The sequence below is a fragment of the Eucalyptus grandis genome, chromosome 6 (genome assembly GCF_016545825.1).
Source record: "Eucalyptus grandis isolate ANBG69807.140 chromosome 6, ASM1654582v1, whole genome shotgun sequence".
NCBI lineage: Eukaryota > Viridiplantae > Streptophyta > Magnoliopsida > Myrtales > Myrtaceae > Eucalyptus > Eucalyptus grandis.
Window position 1 is genome coordinate 5,022,484 of NC_052617.1, and position 22,396 is coordinate 5,044,879.

The 22,396-nt window shown below is 39.3% G+C and overlaps 1 protein-coding gene across 1 annotated transcript; it reads left to right on the plus strand.

Annotated features, from left to right (window-relative positions):
* Nucleotides 1-1,188: 1,188 nt before the first annotated feature.
* LOC104451255 (receptor-like protein 52) lies at nt 1,189-3,747 on the plus strand. Its single transcript, XM_039314230.1, has one exon. The coding sequence runs from the start codon at nt 1,189-1,191 to the stop codon at nt 3,745-3,747; it is 2,559 nt and encodes an 852-aa protein (XP_039170164.1).
* Nucleotides 3,748-22,396: the final 18,649 nt, after the last annotated feature.

Consider the following 22,396-nt stretch of genomic DNA (forward strand, 5'->3'; position numbering starts at 1 on the left):
AACTTCTCATGAATCATTGTAACACATACCGATGCAAAGTCACTACACGTGAAATCCCAAGAGACATTGACTTCTTGAGGAGGCACATGTCTACCTTGACTTCTTGAGGGACATGTATGGGATCAATCCATACATGCATGCCGGTTTAAATTCTTTCTATTTCTTGATTCCCATTTAGGAACGATAGTCTCTTAGATCTGTCTAGTGTTTTTCCTAGTAAAGGACTTGGTCAAATATGAATGGGTTGAAAATGGATCCAATTCAAATTCATCCATATAACCCATACTAACCCTTATTTTTGTAATAAAATTTTGACAACCCATACTGAATCCTATTTGGATCCAAGTCATACCCAACTCAACTCAAGTTCCTATTATTAGCAATTTTCTCCTTCAAATATGGAAAATAGTATATTTGAAAATTGGATGGGGATTGCCTTTTCTTTTCTTTTCTTTTCTTTTCTTTTGCAGCCGTTAGAATTTTTCTTTTTTGACGGCGCTCTCGGGGCCATTTGGCTTGATAATCAGCTGTTGTTTGCGGTCAACCGCGTCAAGAATTGGCTTCATGAATGGCGAGTGAGAAGACTTGTCTTTGCGCTTTGAGTTCAAACTTGTGCAGCGCAAATTAAAGTCTGATCTTGTGGAAACTTGAGTTTTCACACACCTCACGAAAGACGGTGAGTGAGAAGACTTGTCTTTTGCGCTTTGAATTCAAAGTTGTGCGGCGCAAATTAAAGTCTGATCTTGTGGAAAGTTGAGTTTTCACACACCTCACGAAAGACGTTAACTTACATCACTTTCCTCAAAGACTTCTCAGTCGTAGGGTCTGGATTTCGTATCAGAACACCCCCCCAAAAAAAAAAAAAAAAAAGGAATTTCCGAAATAGGGACTGACCGAGTGAGAAAAGTCACCTGCGAAGACTACAAAAGTAACAAATACCAAAGCCTTCAAGGAACCAAAAATTCGTCCCAGTGGGCTCTCAGATTACTACGGCGTGTGAAGCAATATCGACGTACCTTTTCTTAGTCTTCACTGTTTACTTGTCAATTTATTGCATATTCCCACATCCCATTATAATGGAAAATGATAGGAAGGTGTGTTCTCACAGCCTATTTAAGCATCGCTCGTTGCCTTGGGAAAAGAAAAACCAACTTATTAGAACCAAAAGAGAAGAAATAGAAAGAATCGATGGCTTCTTCATTAGAATTCAAGAGGGTCATGAGCCTCGTGGCTGCCCTTGCCCTTTTCACTATCTTTTTCATTCAACTTCCTACTCATGCTTCCCCTACAGAAGCCCAAGCCCTCCTCAAGTGGAAGTCCGGTCTTCATAACCATTCGGTTCCTTCCCTCTCTTCGTGGACTCCCTCTCCTCATCATGCCACCAGTTCCAACTCGACCATGAGTCCATGTGCTTGGTATGGCATCTTCTGCAATCTGGCGGGGAGCATAATCGGGATAAATCTCACCAGTGCTTATGTTGAAGGTACGCTCGACGAATTCCCATTCTCATCTTTGTCTCATCTTACATACATGGACTTGGCTATAAATAGTCTCTCTGGCCATATTCCACCTCAAATCAGTCTCTTGAGCAATCTCACCTATCTTGACCTCTCTATCAATCGGTTCATGGGGAATATACCCCCGGAGATCGGCCATCTAACAAAACTCAAGGTCTTGCACCTGGTTTCCAATGAGTTAAATGGATCCATTCCCCAAGAAACCGGACAATTGCATTTGCTCAATGAGGTCGCACTGTATTCGAACCAGTTGAATGGACCTATACCTTCCTCATTAGGTAATTTGAGAAAATTGGCTATACTGTATCTCTACAACAACTCCCTTTCTGGTTCTATTCCTCCTGAAATGGGAAATATGGCAAATTTGGAATTGCTCCACATGGACACCAACTTCCTAACAGGATCGATTCCTTTCACTTTAGGGAACTTAACCAAATTGACACAGCTGCACCTATTTGCTAATGAGTTTATTGGTTCCATCCCACTGGAGCTAGGGAATATGAATCGTCTTAATGAGTTGAGCCTTGATGATAATAATCTCACAGGTTCAATCCCACCAACATTAGGCAATTTGACGGAGCTTACCTCGCTTTATCTCTCCAATAATAAGCTTTCTGGTCACATTCCTAGATCCTTAGGAGATCTAGTGAACTTGGAGGTGCTGCAATTGGATACCAACCAATTAAGTGGCTCCTTACCAAAGAACTTGTGCCGAGGTCGGTTGCTCCAAAACCTTATAGTGAGTGGCAACAACTTAACAGGTTCTATCCCTAGAAGCTTCAGAAATTGCACAAGTTTAGTCAGATTAATCCTCCATGGCAATCGACTTTCAGGACAGTGGCCAGTAGAAGGTTTCTCAAAAACCTCATTGTTAAAAATTAGTTTGTCCGACAACAAATTTGAAGGTCCACTTCCACTTCCATCACCATTCACAGATTACTATGATATCGCAAATAATAAAATAGTGGGGAAGATCTCTTCATCAATATGCAATGCCACCAACCTCAAAGTCCTCATCTTGTCTAATAATTCCTTAGCCGGTGGCCTACCCAAGTGCTTATCAAACTTGAGCATTGGTTTAGTGGTTTTGAACTTGCGAATGAATAGTCTTTCAGGCACAATCCCTCTAACATTGTCATGGCGAAGTAGCTTGAGAACTCTTGACTTGAGTCAAAATCAATTCGAAGGAACATTGCCACAATCCCTTGTCAATTGTACAAGGCTAGAAGTTCTGGATTTAAGCAACAATAAGATAGAGGATAAGTTCCCAGCATGGCTGGGAAAACTGCCAAGGCTAAAAGTTCTTATTTTGAGGTCCAACAATTTTAAGGGTTCCTTAGATTTTCCAAGGGTAGCTCACCTCTTTCCCAAGTTGCACATTTTGGATCTCTCGAACAATGACTTCGTTGGTCCTTTACCAACCGATTTGATAGCAAAACTTCAAGGGATGATAAATGGAAAAAATGCACAAGAGCTGCAAGACAAATCATTGTACATGACGCAGGAACTTGGACTTGGAATGGGGTTCTATGAAGATTCCATCAATGTGATCATGAAAGGAAGGGAGATTCGGCTAGAGAGGATCCTGACCATCTTAACAACCATCGACTTATCACTCAACTCTTTTCAAGGGAACATCCCGAGTGTCATTGGAAATCTTCATTTTCTCAAAGGGCTCAATCTTTCCTACAACCACCTCATGGGTTCCATTCCTTCAACTCTTGGAAATTTGACTAACCTTGAATGGCTAGATTTATCTTCAAACAAGCTTAGTGGGAGGGTTCCTAGAGAACTGGGAGATTTGTCATTTCTTGGGTGTTTAGACCTCTCAGGGAACCAACTTGTAGGCCCCATACCTCAAGACAAGCAACTAAGCACATTCACAAGCAATTCATTTCGTGGAAACCTAGGCTTATGTGGAACTCCTTTACAAATCACTTGTCGTGGTGATGCTCAGCCTCCTCCAACTTTACAATCGTTCTTCCAAGAGGATAGTACAAGAGAGCATGGTGGTGGTTTTGATAGGAAAGTGGTTGGCATAGGTTATGCATCTGGAATCGTCATTGGAATATCCTTAGCATACATTTTATGTGGCTGGAAGACCCAAATGGCTTGTGAGAGAAGTGAGAAGGATGGAGAGAAGAGCCAAATTGATGAAGAAGCCAAAGTGGAAGGCCATCAAATTTCATGGAGCCCAATGAAATTATTGGGAAGTGGTTGCTTTGAATAAAGTGAAATGTAGGGCAGGAAATACAATTTTTGTTAGTTAGAATGCAATTTCCCATTTGGATGCTTGTTTTTATGATGCTGTCATCCTCTTCTTGAAGTGTGATTACTGAATCAGGCCGATTGAATAGATGGACAAAAAAGAGAACTTTCAAAAAACTCGCTTTGCATCAACACCCTATGTGTCCTTTCTTGTTTAGTGTGCACCATTCTTATTTCTCCATGAGAAAGAAAGAAAGATGAAGAGCTGTTGAGGCCCATTTAGCCCGGGGTTTCGTGATTGAGTGTGCCATTGAAATATGTCAAGGATTTCTAAATTTGTCATTGTCCCATTGCAGATTTCTGTTGAAGTTGCATGCCGATATTAGAATGTTGACTTACAGTCTTGCACCTATCATACTTGTCTACAATAGTGAACAGGGGGTAATTAAGGTTCAAACGTCGAAGCACCTTCAAAGTTTAGATTCAAAATAATCTTATTGCCAAATCCTAGGGTCTCCTGGGGCAAAAAACTGAAAATTTTCAAGTTTGAGGATTTTTGAAGTTGCTGGTAATTTTTATATACTGTTCGCCAAAAAGTATAACCGCTAACTTGCTCATAAGTTGACTTGTCAATATGTTACCACCATCATAATGAATTTAGTAAGTAACTTCTTCTAAATTCTAGGTTTATTATCACCAAAATCCCAAATTAGTATATCCGTGCCACATTCAACCAAACTAATTTTTGCATCACAAAAATCCTCAAACCCTTACTCTTGTCGCATTTAGCTCAAATTAATTTTTCATGTCATGAAAAAAATATAAAAATAGTACACTCATGTCACATTTACCTTAAATTAATTTTCAAGCCATATAAAATTATGGCTTTTAATAGATTTCGAAACTTGACAGAGCTCTTAGGGAAAAAGTAATAGATTTTAGCAAATTTCCCGATCTAAAATTTTGGTGAGGCTAAATGTGGTATAAGTGTACTAGTTTGGCAATTTGTAACATGAAAATTAGTTTGAGGTAAATGTGGCATAAATATATTAATTTGAAACTTTTTATGGCGCAAAAATTAGCTTAAAACAAATGTAACATGGGTATACCTGCCGTGACCCTCCCAACGAGGCGAAGACAGGTTTAGAGATAATTGTTGAGTTGAGAACTTGGTTCTCAATTGACGGGAGTTCTTCCCAACCCTCACCTTGCGCAACATTTGGAAAATTACAATTAAAATAGATCTATCTATGAAGTCCAACCTAACAAGGAGTCACCACTAGCTTATTAGAGCCGGCCAGGAGCCAAGTGAAGCATGGGAAATATCTTACTTTTAAGCAACTAGAGATGTAAGATCAGGGTCTTGATTATAATAATTCTCTAACTAGTACCCTTTCGGTACCCTAACTTGATTGAATAGTTGCCTAAGTGATTCACACGATCCTTATCCATTTTATGACACTATGCCGCTAAATGATGTTCACATGCAAGTGCGTAATCAGAAGAAAGTAGACAATCACAACAAGTACAATTAGAATAAAGCATATGGAAACAAATTTAATGAAATGTCAAGCAAATAATATACATTGCCTTGTTATTACGTCTGAGGACAGAACCTCCTATGACCAATGTTCAAATCAGATCGAATTTTTTCTAAGAGATGAACCTACCTAAATCTAAACTAAACTAGAATGCGATCACATGAATCATATGCCTATGTTCTACAAGAACTACGAAATTAAGCCATCAATCACATCAATGCGCTTCAAAATCACGCCCAATCCATAGCCCACAGCAACGTTCAGGATGCAAGAAAGCCCCTTCCGCTCATGCAAATGATGTTTAACCATGCCAAATCGACTAGGAATGAATTTCATGCTCACATGCATACGAAGACATCTAAATTATACTTAACGGGACCAAAACTTTCGCATAACAAGCCTAGGCATCTCCAGTCAGCAACATCCAAAGTGCACAATCCACAACTTATCTAAACAATCAACATAACAACATGCCAACATTGCCAAGAAATTGACATGCTAATATTTCAACATGAGCAACCAAAGTGACACCCGAACACAGGTTGACTCAATTCAAATTCACGCCGGAAAAAACAGAAGAACGATCAGTACGAAGGCAGAAGCTACAACCCCAAGCTTCACATGAAAATTGCACCTAAGCATACTAAAACGACTAGAAAATTTACCACATATTGAGAAGCCATCAAGAGCAATCAGAATGATTGTCAAACGACCTTGAGATTGACTCAAATCGCACTCCATGAGGAATGACCAGCAAGTATCCAACAAAGCAGTCTGCAATTTAATTATAGAAAGGAAAACTAAACAGGCTAAAAGTGATTAAAACCATGGACACATTAAGACTCAAATTCTGAGCAAGCAAAAATGACATCTGAGCGGAGCTAAGTCTAGAACCAGCAGATTAAACACGACTCATATTCATCAAACCAGGCTAAGCCCAAATCCATTAACTAATGAAACCCAAAGTTCATCAACCTAATTGAACCCATTCTTATTATTTTCTTTCCCATATTCATAACAAGACTCATGTCATTGGCTATTACCTTCGATCATGGCTGTTTGCCAGACGTTACCCCATTTACTATGACTTGCCGAGATGGACTGTAACTAAGGATATGAAGTAAGACAACCCATGTGGAGATAAGCTAGAACGATTTACGAAAGATCGTTAATTGTGACATCAACTCCAGCCAAGCTCTCACCAGTAACCATCAGTCACAGGTGTTGGAACATAAAACACAAAAACAATGAACCCAGACTTCAGAAACAGATTCAAATATTGAGAAATCACTAGGATTCGGACGTCAATGACTTGAAGCCAGTTAAGATCATTCAATCTAGATCGCTTTACTTTCGGATTACACGAAAAATGCGGTTAGCTCGCACTAAATTCTCATAAACATTTCATCGAACAGGGGATGGGCGTCTCAACTGAATGATCTAGATACCACGACACAATTCCATATTGATACCAAAACTGCTCAATAAGATAGAAACACCTATAGAAACTCGTTTTCATAGATCTAAACGCAATCGGTACCAAAACTCTCCGACCCATATTTCATAGATCTTTCTCTCCCAACAGAGGTCGTTTCCCACCCCGAAAAATGCTCTCTCCAGCGTCTAAACCAACCCTCCCCAGAAAGAAAAAGTCCTGCGTTCACCCGCCTTTCCTCAAAACCGATTCCTCCTCTCTGCGTTGGTCGCTCTCCCGAACGATTTTCTAGTAGTCATGGACAGAGGAATTGATTACCGCCTCCCCCTCCACCTTCTCCCCTGGCCTTGTCTGCGCGCTGTGCTCTTCCTCCTCACGTTTCAGAAGTGATGGATTGAGCTTTAAAGATTGAAGTTCAGGCTCCATGGGTCTTGGTTTTATTTGATAGAAAAGCTTATGATCCTCAAGAACAAATGTGTTATTTTGGGGAATTTGATCTTTATTTAAGATTTCATATCTCTTTCACTATTTAGATCAAGGATATTGATAACAAGAAATAAGATGAAAAAACTATAAAAAAGTTATATTAAAATTCAAACTGGCGTAAAGTATATTGTATTAGATTTAAAGTATGATAATTTTAATCATGTTAGTTGTAATTGACTTTTATCACTTGTTCGTGTATATAATAACCAAGTTAAAAAGCACACTAAAAATAAGTTATATCAATTTAATCTCTTCTTTACTAAATTCATTAAATTATCTTTACTACTTTTCGTAAATCGCCAATTTTTCCTCAATTTAAATGAATATTTGAGCTTTAGTCTTCACGTGAGTCTTGCAATTAAAAAACCCAATGCCTTATTTCTTACTTTGCAGTAAAAAAGTATAGTTAATTTCATGTATATTGAGTGGACTCCATTTTGTAGGGAAAAATGGCATCTACAACAACATGATGGCCTATTGAATATATATGAAATGATTTAAAACTCAATTGGAGATTGTGGGTAAAACGTTTAGGATTTGTTTTGCTCTTGTCCCAAAAGTATTTTTGCTAATTCATGCCGGATGAAGAGCTTATAAAGTTGTACTTAGTCCATCATCAGCTCTTTGATGACACATCCTAGATAGATGAAGAATGTGACCGTGGCACCTTAACTAAGATGTTTGCACATGACATTGAAAACTCCTAAGTCCTATGATCCTCCTTAACAAGTACGTTATCGATGTGGCGTTGCTAATTTCTTTTAGCTATTTTATATTATGCCATTGAGTTGTAGGTTTCTAGATTCTGCTTTTTGATCATTTATGGTGTGTTTGGTAACGCTCTCGGAAACACTTGTTTCTGTTATTTTGTTATTGGAAATATAAATAGAACAAAAACGTATTTGATAAGTTTTTTGTTCCTAGGAACAAATGTGTTCCTGAGAATGGATTTGGAACAGAAATAAAAAAATAAAAATAAAAGTTGTTTTTTGTTCCCGAGAACAACTCAAGAAATAGGCCTCTTTTTTTTTTTTTGGTAACCTAGGAAGTCTTTGTATAGCCGGCAGCTGACGGTGTAAATTCGGGCGAACCGAGCCCACCTACTTGACTCAGCCGTGGGTGAGTCGCACAAGCGAAAGCGGGGATTTGAACTCGCTCCCTTCCGAAGGAGGGATTGAGCACAAACCACGCGACCACCAATGGAGTGGGTTCTTTTCTTTCTTTTCTTTTTTTTTTTTTCTTCTTTTTCTCTTCCTCTCTTCTTTCCCTTAGTTGGTCGCCAGCGACCTCGCCGAAGCCTCGCCGGCCCCTAAGCTGGTCACTATCCCTGGTGAGGCTCAACCTTGCCTAGATTTAACGAGGTTGAGCCTCGCTCGGCCACTGCGAGGTCGGCCTCACACACCCAGGCGACTTCGACCTTGCCCATGGTCTATCGACCTCACCGGACCACGGGCGAGGTCGGCATCACTGGGTGGGCGAGGCCAACCTCGTGGTAGCCAAGTGAGGTCGAGCCTCGCCTCGCCACGCGAGGCCCGCCGACCCTTGTCTGGCCAATTAGAAAGGAGAAAAAAAGAAATAAGAAAAGAAAAATAATAAAATAAGAAAATTATTAATAAATTAAAAGAAAGTCTATGTCACAAAAATATTTGGGATCATATCAAACGTATTTCAGTTCTGGGAATAGGAATTTTGTTCAGTTATCAAACACTTTAAAATGCTCAAAAACTGTTCCTGAGAATAGAAATTAAAAAAAAAAGTCTCTAAAAGGAAATTGTTTCCGAGAATAAAAACGTTACCTAACGCATCCCTATGCTCTGAACCAGGTTATTAGGTGACATCCTAGCTTGTTGCCCCTTGCTCTTCGTTCGTAGTAAGTTGGATAAAATTTCCACTGACGTGCCATTAATTAGTGGTGGTTGCATCTTGTGGATTTGGACGTGATTCCCTCTCATGCTCTCCTGCAACTGACGGTAAGACAGATTTTTCAGGTACATAGACCGCAATCACGGGAGGAGAAGTCGCAGCAGAAGCAGGGGACGATATGATCGCGATGAGTACAGAGACGGGGGAAGGACTTACCATCACCGGAGCAGGAGCTACAGCACAAGTCCAGATCGTTGCAGAGACCGAAGGGCACCCAAGTATGATGACGAGGACTGAAGTCAGAGACACGAGGCGATGGCCCTCCTCATTTCCCCTCTGTGCTTCTTCTGATTGTTGAGAATTTTTAGATGATTGGAGACTTTTTTCCCTCATTTCAGTTCGTCCCCCGCGCGAAGCTGAATATGAGAGGAGTTCGTCTCCAAATCATAGACCTTCTACACTCGAGAGTCCTGATGGACGAAATGGTGAAAGAGCTTCTCAGCTCCACAGCCTGCCGATTCCCCTACTGCATCTGCACAAAGTCCATCCTGTACTCTTCGTTTGCCATTTTTTGGTCATGAACCAGTAGCCATCCCCAAAGGTGATCTGCTAAGAGGGCCGTATGGTTTTTCTATATTCATACAGCTGTAGGTGTTCCACTTTGGCGCCCTCTTACTTTTGACAATTTTTGTTGGGCGTCGACGAAGTTCCCTGAAAATGGGTTCGATTCCTTGGCCTCACATTCGGCTGATGCATTACTTGGGAGATTCTAACATGTGATGGTGATGAAAAGTCACGGCATTAGTGATCGAGTAAAAAGATATAGCGCTATTGATCTTATTAAGTGTTTAGACTCCCCAACCTCCAGTTACTTTGGTAAAAAATTGTATTTGACAATAATGAAAGCTCACAATTCTTCCAAAAAAATTGTCCAAAATGTCCTAGACCTATTATTCGGCGATCAATTTAGTCATAAACTCTTCAATTTTGTCAATTTGATCTTAGATCTTCTGACAATTTGCTGACCACAACAAGGGCTGCAATGCCATCGCCTCACTAAATTTGGCGAGTTATCAAAAGGTCAAAGATTTAATTGATAAGTTGTCAAAAGATTTAGGACTGAATTGACAAAATTAAAAAAAGTTAAGGATTGAATTGGTCATTGTACAAGATTTTGGACTTTTTGGACAATTTTTCCCGATTCTTGCAAGTTAGAGATACCTTGCAAAGCCTTAGTTTTATCCAACGAAGTAAATACCGGCCTTTTAAGAATAGGTAAACGGGATTAGCTCATTAGCATGTGGAGCCCATACACATTTCTGTTCTATTTGGATTCGAGTACGATCCTTTCATAAGGAAAGAAGCAACTAAAAAAACTGAAGCGCCTTTGTCATTAACAAAATCAAGAATAGACCCTAAGAAAATTTGGGCTACACCACACCGCGTTTATTATTATATAATTATTGATTATGGTTCTCTCTACCGTTCTCTCTAACCTTTTAAGAACGATAATCTCTTGGATTTATTTGGTTCTATTCTCACTAAAGGGTCAGGTCAAGTTTGGGTGGGTTGAAATTAGGTCTGACTCAAATTAACCCATTTAACTAACATTAACTCATATTTTTGTAATACAATTTCGGCAACCCATACTCAATCCCTCATACCCAAGTCTTATTCAACTCAACCCACGCTTCTATTCATGGCAGTTTACCCCATTTAAATAACTGACGTTGATTGTCTTTTTTTTTCTTTTTTCTTTTTTTGCAGTCATTAGATTTTTTTTTAATCAAGCAATGCAATGCTACCTACTATTTAATATATTACAAAAATGATAAACGCAATAAACTAAAGTGAAAAAGAATTGCAAAAGCTTATAAATAGAGGAAAATAAGTTCTTATTATGAGTAGAATTCGATGGAAAACTTTGATATAATCAAGATGACTTCAGAACATAATCAAACGACAATGTCATTATCCAGTGCAACATGCGGGAATATCTCCATTGGAACTATCGAACATTTCAAAATTCCCAACTAATGACGTTATCATATGTCAAAATGGCTCAAACAAGCGGGCCCCAAAATGATGTTAGATTTTCATTGCCAATCTTCCTGTTTGATTAACATGGGTCGCGGGTAAGTACAATGTAGACTCACTAAAACACTTCTTATTGGACTTTCTTATTTTAATAACATAACAACCCATTCTTCAAATTTTAGCTAACCGAACTCGGCCATTAAAGAGCGGTGCTTTGATCCATTTGACACTTGTCCCTGTACTTACACACAATCATCAATTTTATTGAATACATGGATTTTTTTATTGGAATAAGAGCATTAAAATTCCTAAAACTTATTATAAAGTACAAATGAATTCTAATTTTTTTCTAAAATGCAATTAAGTCTTAAAGTCATTATATTAGTCTAATCAAGTTCTTCCGTTGATTCTACTTATTAAAATTTTAGGACTCAATTGCATCTTCGTAATAAAGTTTAAGACTCATTCATATTTTTTTGGTAAGTTAGAGAAATTAAATTGCACTTTTCTAATAAGTTTTAAAATTTTCAGTGCATTTATTCCTATTTTATTTTGGCCGTGCTTTCGGTGCCATTTGGCTAAATCATTGGCTGTCATTTCTGCAAGATGGGATAAATTGGGGAAAGATTTGGCTTCATTAATGCCGAGTGAGTAGACTTCCCTTACGCACGCTTGAAATTGCATAACGTGTGGCACAAATCACGATTTGATCCTGTAGAAAGTTAAGTGTTCACACACGTCACACGTCACGAAAGACCTCGACTTGTACAACACTTTCCTAAAAGACATCTCTATCAAAGTCTCTAGATTTCATTTAACGAGTGGGACTCAATTCCGAAATGGAAACTCACCAAGCCAGAAAAGTCACCAATCAAGACTTCAAAATAAAACATTCCTAAGTCTTCAAGGAACCAAAAATTCGTCCAGTTTGCTTTCAAATACTACCTATAACCTTTTTTAGCACCGCTTTGTGCCTCGGGAAAAGAAAAACCAATTATCAGAACCAAAAGAGAAGGAGGAGAAGAAAAGATGGACTCTTCATTAGAATTTAAGAGGGTCATTAGCCTTGTGGCTGCCCTTGTCCTTTTCCCAACCTTTATCATTCCACTTCCTGCCGATGCTTCCTGCTGATGCTTCCCCTGAGGAAGCCTCAACCCTCCTCAAGTGGAGGTCCAGTCTTGGCCACCATTCGGTTTCTTCTCTCTTTCTGGACTTCCTCTCTTTGTAATACCACCCATTCCAATTTGACGGTCAGTCCATGTACTTGGTATGGCATCTCTCGCAATCAAGTCGGGAGCATGATCGAGATAAATCTCATTAGAGCTAATGTTAAAGGTTAAAACTTGACGAATTCCCATTATCATCTTTGTCTCACTTCATGTACATGAACTTGAGTGTAAATAGTCTCTCTGGCCACATTCTGCCTCAAATTAGTCTTTTGAGCAACCTCACTTATCTTGACCTTTCTATCGATCAGTTCTTGGGGCTAATACCACCAGATATCGGCTGTCTAACAAAATTGGAGGTCCTTCACTTGGCTTTCAACGAGTTAAATGGCTCTATTCCATAAAAAATTGGGCAACTACATTGGCTTAGTGAGGTCGCGTTGTGTTTGAATCAATTGGATGGATCTATTCCATCCTTATTAGGTAATTTGAGAAAATTAGCTAGAGTGTATGCCTACGACAACTCTCTTTCTAATTCTATACCTCCTGAAATGGGAAAAATGATAAATTTGGAAGTGCTCCACATGGATACCAACTTCCTAACAAGACCAATTCCTTCCACTATAGGGAACTTAACCAAATTGAGAAAGCTGCACCTATTTGCCAATAAGCTTAACGGTTCTATCCCCTTAGAGCTAGGGAATTCGAACCTTCTTATCTCGTTGAGTCTTTACAATAATAATCTTATTGGTTCAATCCTGTCGATATTAGGCAATTTGACGGAGCTTACCCTTCTTTACCTCTATGATAACTAGTTTTGGGTCACATTCCTAATGAGATAGGAAATCTTTGCGCTATGCATGACTTAAAGCTAAGTGGAAATCAACTCACCAGCCCAATTTCTTCATCTTTGGGTAACTTGACCAGCCTAGTTTATTTGGGCCTCCACCTCAATCAGCTTTCTGGTTTGATTCCTAGATTGTAGGGGATCTAATGAACTTGGAGGTGCTGCTACTAAGTTTCAAAAATCTTTTTGGTAGCATTCCTAATGATTTTGGAAAAATTCAAATTATGGACCTATTGCATCTGAGTGCAAATCAGCTCACCGGTCCAATTCCTTTTTCTTTTGGTAATTTGACTAACCTAGTCTATTTATGCCTCAGCGAGAATCAACTTTTGAGGAAGATATCGCTATTGATTTGCAATGCCACCAACCTTTCACTCCTCATCTTGTCTAATAATTAGCTTATCATACTTGAGTAGTGATTTATCTATTTTGAACTTGAGAATGAATAGTCTTTCAGGCACGATCCCTCAAACATCTTCACTCTGAAGTAGCAAGAACTCTTGATTTGAGTCAAAATCAATTTGAAGGCACATTGCCCCAATCCTTTGTCAATTCCAAAAACTTGGAAGTCCTAGATTTGAGCAACAATAAGATAGTGGATAAGTTCCCAGCATAGTTAGTGTGACATCTCGAATTTCTGATTCTATTTTCAATTGAATAAGTTGGGCTTTTCATCGACACGCCTATAGTATTTTTCTCTGAGCTGATCACTCACGAGATAACTAGTCTATCTAGTGAAACCGCTAAGGGATTTTAATGCAATAGACTTGAGAATTCGACCAGAAATCAACTACTCGACCGTGCTAATCTGCAAGGGTCATTACGGCACCTTCAAATCGATTAAAGACCGAAGATAGGTCGATTCGATAGAAGTACGTGATTAGTGTGTGAGTGATTTCACCTGATTGCAAAATTTCTGTCAAACGGTACTACACTGATTTTTCTGTCATTTATGTACCTTGTGCCCATATTTGAAACCTCGAGATTTTCACAACAACTTAGCGTCGCCAATGTGTCGAAGATGCACAATGTGAATCAATCACGAGTCAGTTGCACTAAAAATTCCTAAAAGCTACCCAGTAGGCTAGGTCACGCTAAAATTGCGCACAATTGAAATTAACTGCGAATTTAAATCCGATTTCTAAAGTTTTGTCATGTCACGATTCATTTTAGAAACGTCGACTCATCCTCCAAAGATTTTTCTGCAAACCCAAGATTTCGGCGAAAAATCAAAGTTGGGTTATTTTGGATTGGAAAAATTAGATGGCCATTTTTTGTTGCGTTTTTGGTCGTCAAGTTGGTTCAATTGACGAGGAAAAATCATAAGATGATTGAGGGCACCTTGGTTGATTTTATGGGGACCAATTTGAGTCCAATTGGACAAGAATTGGATCAAATTAGATGGAAATGATCCAAAATTCGTAGGCCAAGGGTGCAGCAACATTTTGGACCTCTTCAATGCTTCTAGGGGAAGTTTAGGTGTGGAAATTGGCTGAGGTTGAAGGCTAAAGAGGTGGGGCCAAGCAATGAGCACAACAAAGATATTTAGCTTGACTTTGAGGCACTTTGGGCCCCTCCATCTTCAGCTGGCTTCTTCTTCTTCCCTTAGCTTACTTTATCCATTGTTATGTGAGTTTTAAGCTTGAGAGAACCAAAGAACAGCCAGCCAGCCTCCCCCTTCACCGTCGATCGCCTCCCGAGCTGCCGGACCCGTCGCACGCCACCCGCGAGCCCGCACGCACATCCCCCCCATCCACACCTCCTGCTCTCCATCCCGTCGTCCAGACCCTCCTAGCCATCATCTCGAGCCCTGTCCAACTGTCGGAGCCGATGTTCGTCACCGTTCAGCCGCCGAAGTCGGCCGCCCGGCCCCGGCAACAGCCGTCCGCCACTTATGTGGCCGTTTCAGCCCGAGTCGAGCCTTGCGCCAGCCCCTTTAGTCCTTGGGCGGAGACCGAAGGCCAGCAAGGGCCTTAGAGCTTCTAGGCCCATTTTTAGACCGGTCTAAACCTCCCAGCTGGTGTCGTCGTAGGCTCGAGTGTCACTCGCCTCCGTGTCGCCATCGCCATGGACTCACTGACTTGCTAAATCGATGAGTTTACTTGCTAAACTATGCTTAGGGAGTTAATGACGTTTAGTGGATAATTAGTTTAGGCTAATTAGGGATTTGGTGGTTAGTTAGTTTAGAGTAGTGATTTAATTGTTCGATTGTGCATGTTAGATGGTTAGAATAGATTGATTAGGGGTTAAATAGGTTGTGCTATTTATCTAGATAGGTTCGAAAATTTTCTAAGCCCGTTTAGGTGGTTAGATTAGCGTTTCCGGCCTAAGTTGGTATTTATTGCATTTAAATTACATTATTTAATTTTTTTTTGTGTTTATTTAATTATTTAATATTTTTCGGAAATTATACCGGTATAGTCGATGATCAAAATTTTGTACTGATTGTAATGGTGTGCTTAGTTTATGCAATTGAGTTTTAATTTGTGCAAATTGAGTGGTGATTGGAATTTTGGTTATTTATTCCAAAATTGTGAAATTTTGATATTTAATTAAAAAATCCCAGATGTTGGGTTTTAACACCAAAAATGGTTTTATAGACTATATCAAACAATAGGATTTTAAAAGGAAAGATATTAATTTTTCTGGTTCAAATTGACTATGTACCCACATACAATTATTTTACCATGTATTTTTAATATGAAGAAATTAGGCCACGTTCACTATTTTAATCTATGCATTTGAGTGTAATGCACGGTGTCCTTAGCCGAGATTGAATAATCGTGTGTTGATTAAGAGAACCCATCCCCGAAATGAGTTGGGTGGACGTGCCCCTATATAAGATGCCCCTTGTTAATGGATGCCGATCGCAGTAGATTCTGGACCGATGCTCCTTTGTGGAATGCCGTCTCGTGTTGACGTTACCGTGCTCAGTGGGGTGAGACGATACCTGATTACGCCAGAAGACCATTGAATGTCAAGTAGGCCATGCCCGTGTGTGGCCGTGATTAAAAATTGGTTCGCATGTTGGAAGATATTGACGGGCCAGATTATGAAACAAAATTGTGTAGCATGGTATGAGACGTGTCATAACGATTTAGCCTTATAATTGGGACCCTTGTACTTATTGAGATGAAAGTTGTGGCATTCCAATTGATTGAGTTTGATTACTGCATATGGTTGTATATTTGAACTATGCTGACCTGCAGAGAGGATATGAGACGAGGTAAGTCTCTATGATTGTGTGGCCATGTGGCTATGTGGTTGTGTGGCTAAGCATATTTCCTTCCTAGTCGGAGTTTAGGAGGTGGACTTGCTGAGATGTTGTCTCACCCCGTCATGGGCTCAATTCTTTTTAGATCCTTAGATGACGGCCCCGTCAATTCGTTTTGGTCAGCCTCGGAGGGTTACTGAGCTGGTTCCCGGAGGCCACAGGGTCTGGGTCTATGAGCTCGTAGTGACCACCGTCTAGGTCGATGAAGGCCTACCTCAAAGGGTACCTCATTGATTTAAGGCGTGGTTTCGCCGCGAGCTCAATGGATACAGAGTTGGTCCCCTCCAGGGTTTTGAGGTCCCCGCTGTGGTAGTTGATGCTGCCTTTGGCGAGGGTGCAATTGACCCTCCTGATGGTGCTGTGGTGGACCCGGCGCCCCCGGAGCCTATGGAGTCCGAAAGACCAGTGAACGTGTTCGACTAAAGGATCATAGGACAGTTTCCTTTTTTAGGACTGATTTTTTTGATAGACACACTAGTTCTGTATATAAACCTAGTTGTTTATAAAAGCGTGTTTTGGTTGTGAATTTGTTATCCTGCTTTTCTATCCCATGCAATTTGCTATCAGGGGTTTGTTTATTTGCTTCCATATGTGCAATAAAATGAATGGGTCGATGATGCGTCCTAGGACGTCGCAATTATATCAACCATGGAGAGATGTGCGCGTGCTCGGAGTTCCGAGGCGTGACAGTTGGGAAGACTGTCGGACCTAAATGTCCTTACTTTGGGGTCCAACAATTTTAGATTTTCCAATAGATCATTTCTTTCCTAAGTTGCACATTTTGGATCTCTCAAATAATGACTTTGCTGGTCCTTTGTAAGCTAATTTGATAGCAAAACTTGAAGGGATGATGAATGGACAAAATGGGCAAGAGCCACAAACAAATCATGTACATGAGGCAGGAAGTTGGAACGCGATTCTATGAAGCTTTCTATGAACGTGAACATGAAAGGAAAGGAGATTCAGCTAGAGAGGATCTTGAACATCTTCACAAGCATGGACTTATCACTCATCTCTTTTCAAGGGAACATCCCAAGTGTTATTGGAAATCTTCATTTTCTTATAGGGCTCAACCTTTCCCAATATTGTCTCATGGATTCCATTCTTTTAACCCTTGGAAATTTGATTAACCTTGAATGACTAGATTTATCTTCAAACAAGCTTAGTGCAAGGGTTCCCAGAAAACTGGGTGATTTGTCATTCCTTGAGTATTTAGACCTCTCCGAGAATCAACTCACATGCCCCATACCTCAAGACAAGCAATTGAGCACACTCACAAGCAACTCATTTCGTGGAAACCTAAGCTTATGTGGAACTCCATTACAAAACGCATGCCTTGGTGATGCTTAGCCTCCACCACCATCATTCTTCCAAGAGGATAATTCAAGACAGCATGGTAGCAAGTTTGATAGGAAAGCAGTCAAGATAGGCTCTACATTTGGAATCATAATTGGAATCTCCATAGCGTATGCTACATGTGAAACTGGAAGACTCAAATGGTTGGCATAAAAAATAATAAGGATGGACAAAGAAGGAGCCAAATGGATGAAGAAGCCAAAGCAAAAGGCCATCAAATTTCATGGGGGCCAATGAAATGGTTGGGAAGTGGTCCCCTTTGAATTATGTGCAATGTAGATCAAGGAAGACAATTTTTGTCAGATTAAAATTTAGCATATGGATGCTCATTTATACTCTGTTATCATCTTCTTTAAGTGTGATGTCCGAATTGGGTTGATTGACTAGATGAACATGCTCACTTTGCATCATTAACTCCTATATGTCATTTTTCTTGTTAGCATACGACATTCTGATTTGTCCATGGGAACGAAGATCAAGAGCTGTCAAAGCTCATTTGGCCCAAGTTTACATAATTTTTGTTTATTCATACATGATTGAATGTGCCGTTTAATGTCCTTAAGGATCACTAAATCTGTCGTTGTCCCACTCCAAATTTCTGTTGAAGTTGTAGGTCGATATCATATCTTTGATTTGCAGTCCTACCTATCACACTTGTTTGCAATAGTGAACTGGAGTGCTAAAGGTTCAAACCTCAAAGCATCTTTGAAAATTAGATTCAAAGAATCTTATTGTAAAATTCCAAGGCCTCCTAGGCATGAGTATATCAGTTCAAAATTTTTTGTGACATGAAATTAGTTTAGGGCAAATACAACACAGGTGTACCTATTGTAACCCTTGTGGCAAGGCGAAGATGAGAAGATGAGCTTAAAGGTAATGTCGAGTTGAAAACTGAAGATCTTCAATTGGCTCAAGTTTTCCCAAGCCCTTATCTCAAGTGCCATTGGAAAATTAAAATTGAAATAGATCTGACTATGAAATTGGGAGTCGCTAATATCCTATTGAAGCCGTCTAGCAGCCAAGTGAAAAATAGAGGGTACCTCACTTTTATGCAACTAGAGATATGAGATCGAGTACTTGTTTACAATAATTCTTTAACTGGTGTCCTTTTGATATGCTAAGTAATGTTGGCTAATGGTACTACCTACAGGGGATGAATAGGTAATCTCAATAAACTTAACAAATATTACGGAATTAAATCAAATCAAATTTGATACAAGCTTAATTGGGTGAACAAAGTCTTAATATAAGCATTAGGGATGAGCGGTTCTAGGTTTCGTACATGTTTCATATGAAACTTGGAACATATCCATTAGAACAGGTTCTTCAATTTTTGGAACCTAGAACCTACCTTATATATTCTAGAACTTGGAACCTAACCTATTACATATTCCAAGATTGGTTCAAGGGTCTACTCAGGTTCCACTTAGATTATTAATTAAACGATCGCAATGAATTAAAACCCTTAATGACTATTACTTGTTGCTACAATTTACTGACTATAAAGATACACGAAAAATATGAACATTAATAAAGTAAAAGTCTCAGTCATAAAATAGAAGCTCAAACTAGTACTTTTAGATTACACACTCATCATTGAATATCATGGAATATCGCATGATTGTGTGAAAATATGAACCAAGAAAAACATGAAAACGTATTCTAGGTTCTAGGTTACAGGTTCAAGATTCCTCCAACTAAGAACTTCGAACCTACTTGTCAAAACAGATTCTTCATCTTTTAGAATCTGGAACGAGCCCTGCATATCTTGGAATTTGGAACCTATGGGTTCCCATCGGTCTGGTTCTCAAACAGTTTGTATCTAGTCTTAATTGGACTAGGGTCCTTGGAGTAAAAGTAAAGTATCCATGTCAAGCTAAGACTTAGAAAATGGTACTATTGTATCAATGTCAAGTTGATGATGTATCCAGTGTTGTTATCTCAAAACAGAATTGCCCATGTAAAGCTGAAATATGAAATTTCTGAACCCTTGATCAGTGTTAGTCCTTCTATACGTTTATTTCGGATTTATGTAGATGCAAAATTGACTTACATGCAGAAGAGTTTCAATCATGGATCTCTGCAGAGTGCATTCAATCAGACACTAATTGTTCCTATTCGGAGTGCTATGTGAATGTTGCCATGGCATGTGTCTTTAATAGAAGTTCAGTAGCTTTTGATTGCTCCAAAATAGAGAAATCCGGACTTCGTTTTCATTAGAGCTTCGAGCTCGAAGTGCTCAAATTAGGAAGATCAATGGTCATCGTTTCATCTCAAGAGGAGATTCTACAATTTTTCAGAAAGGATGCGAGTTCTGTTCTGGCACTACCTTATATTTCAAGAGCGTGAAGGCAGACGATATCCAGCCTTCAAAATCCTGGTGGTTTTAAATCATGATGATCTGTTTTTGCTTGGCCTAGCTTCATTGTCAAATACAAGCAGAACTCATTTGTGTTTTAGCTCATCATCAATCATCTTCTTGGTTCTTCAGAACAAGGAACTTAGATCTGGAAAACAGCCTTGCGCAAAACATGGCAAAAACGATGCCTCATAAACTTCATCTGGGAAACGATAGCCTCTAAGAGCTCCAAGTTTTGTGAATTTGAAAATGGAAACCATAGTAGACCAATGTTTGACCCCGCCCTTGATCGCCCTTATTTGAAACCCAACATCGCAAATTCAAAGTTTTAGAAAACATCATGAATGAATAGTATAGACAGAAAACGACGAAGTGACAGCTATTCGAATCAAGGCGTAGCGAGACAATGAGTTATGTTCACCCAACCTTCTTGAGTAGTTGTATCAATTCATCTCAATTCTCGATTGTACTGCTTAGAAGAAAGGCAACAGAAAATATGCAATGTCAAAAAAGAACCACCCGGTGGGAATCGTCACCATTTTCATTATGCCAAATGGCATTACCAACAGGCCTTTCACGAGTTAGTGCTTGCTGATGCATTTCCATTGTCAAATAGGAAAATCACAGGAAAATAAGATCAAGGAATCCTTGTGAACCAGAGAAAAATGGCTTCCAGACCGAAAGAGAAAAATGGCCATGTATTCGCAAGGCTTCAAGATAGTCATAACGCTTCTAGCCTCCCTAGCCATTTTGCGTCCCAGTCATTCCAACAAGTGAACTTCCTACTTGATGATGGGCTGGGCCCACCTTATGGGGCCCCTCACATGTTTAACAAAAAAAGTCCAAAAAAAAAAAACATTAGGGTGGAATGTCTTTTATAGTTAAAAGAGAAAAATGAGTGTTCACACAAAAGGAAAAAGAAAAGGGAGAGAGACAAAGGTTCAAAGGAGAAGAGGTAGATTAGATTTAATGGTGAAATCTTGACATGGTGAAATCTTGTCAAAATCGGCCAAAATTTTAATTTGTTATTCATGAGATCAAGATCATCATTGAGATCCTTCTCTAATTTGTCTTTCAATTTCTCTAGCCCTGGCTAGAGTTTTCTTACTTCTTTCGTTAACCAGTAATGATATATTGTTGTATTGTCGATGTGTTCATTCTCTAGCTATGTGACTAGAGATGAATTATTGTATATTCTGCTATTCTTGGTGATTAGTGGAAGTTTTGAGCCGTCTATAGTTTTTTTCACATTGAGTTTTTCATGTAAAATTTATGAGGGTTATTTTTGTACTTCATCATTATTTTTGATATTCGTTGATTGAGGTTTGGAGAAAATATTGGTCCCAGACAAGTTTTTAGTACGCAGTGAATTTTTGCTCTTCCACCAATTGATATAAATAATCTTTTAGATTTATTTGGTGTTATTCCTAGTAAAGGACCAAGTCAAATATAAATTGATGGAAAATGGATACAATTCACATTGACCAATATAACACATGCTAACCCATATTTTTGTAATACAATTTCGGCAGCTCACACTCAATCTCACTTGGACCCAAATCATATGCAACTCAACTCAAGCTCCAATGTTTAGCAATTTTCCATTCCAAATATGCCATTAAATTTTATTTTATTTTTATACCATGCTCTCAGGGCCATTTGGCTAGATCATCAGCAGTCGTTTATGTAATAACGAGGTCAATCGCGTCAAGATTTGGCTTCATGAATGCTGAGTGAGAAGACTTTCCTTTCACGCTTTGAATTCAAAAAATTGTGCAGCACAAATTAGGGTTTGATCTTGTGGAAAGTCGAGTGTTCACAAACCACACGGAAAGGCCTTGACTTTACATCCCTTTCCTCAAAGACTTCTCAGTCAAAGTCAAAGTCTCTGATTTCACATGATGGGTGGGACTCTGATTCCGAAAAGAGGGAGTCACTATGAAAACTACAAAAGTAAAAATTCCGAAGCCTTCAAGGCCTTGACTTTACATCACTTTCCTCAAAGAATTCTCAGTCCAAGTCAAAGTCTCTCATTTCATATAATGGGTGGGACTCAATTCGAAAAGAGGGACTAACCGAGTCACTACGAAGAGTGCAAAAGTAAAAATTCGAAGTCTTCAAGGAACCAAAGATTCGTCCTAGTTAGTTCTCAGATGACTACCCGCGGCGTGCGAAGCAATATCAACGTACCTTTTCTTAGTCTTCTCTAGTTAGTTGTCGTTTTATTACATTCCCATTACTATGAAAAATGTTAAGAAGATGAGTTTTCGCAGCCTATTTAAGCATCTCTTGTTGCCTCGGGAAGAC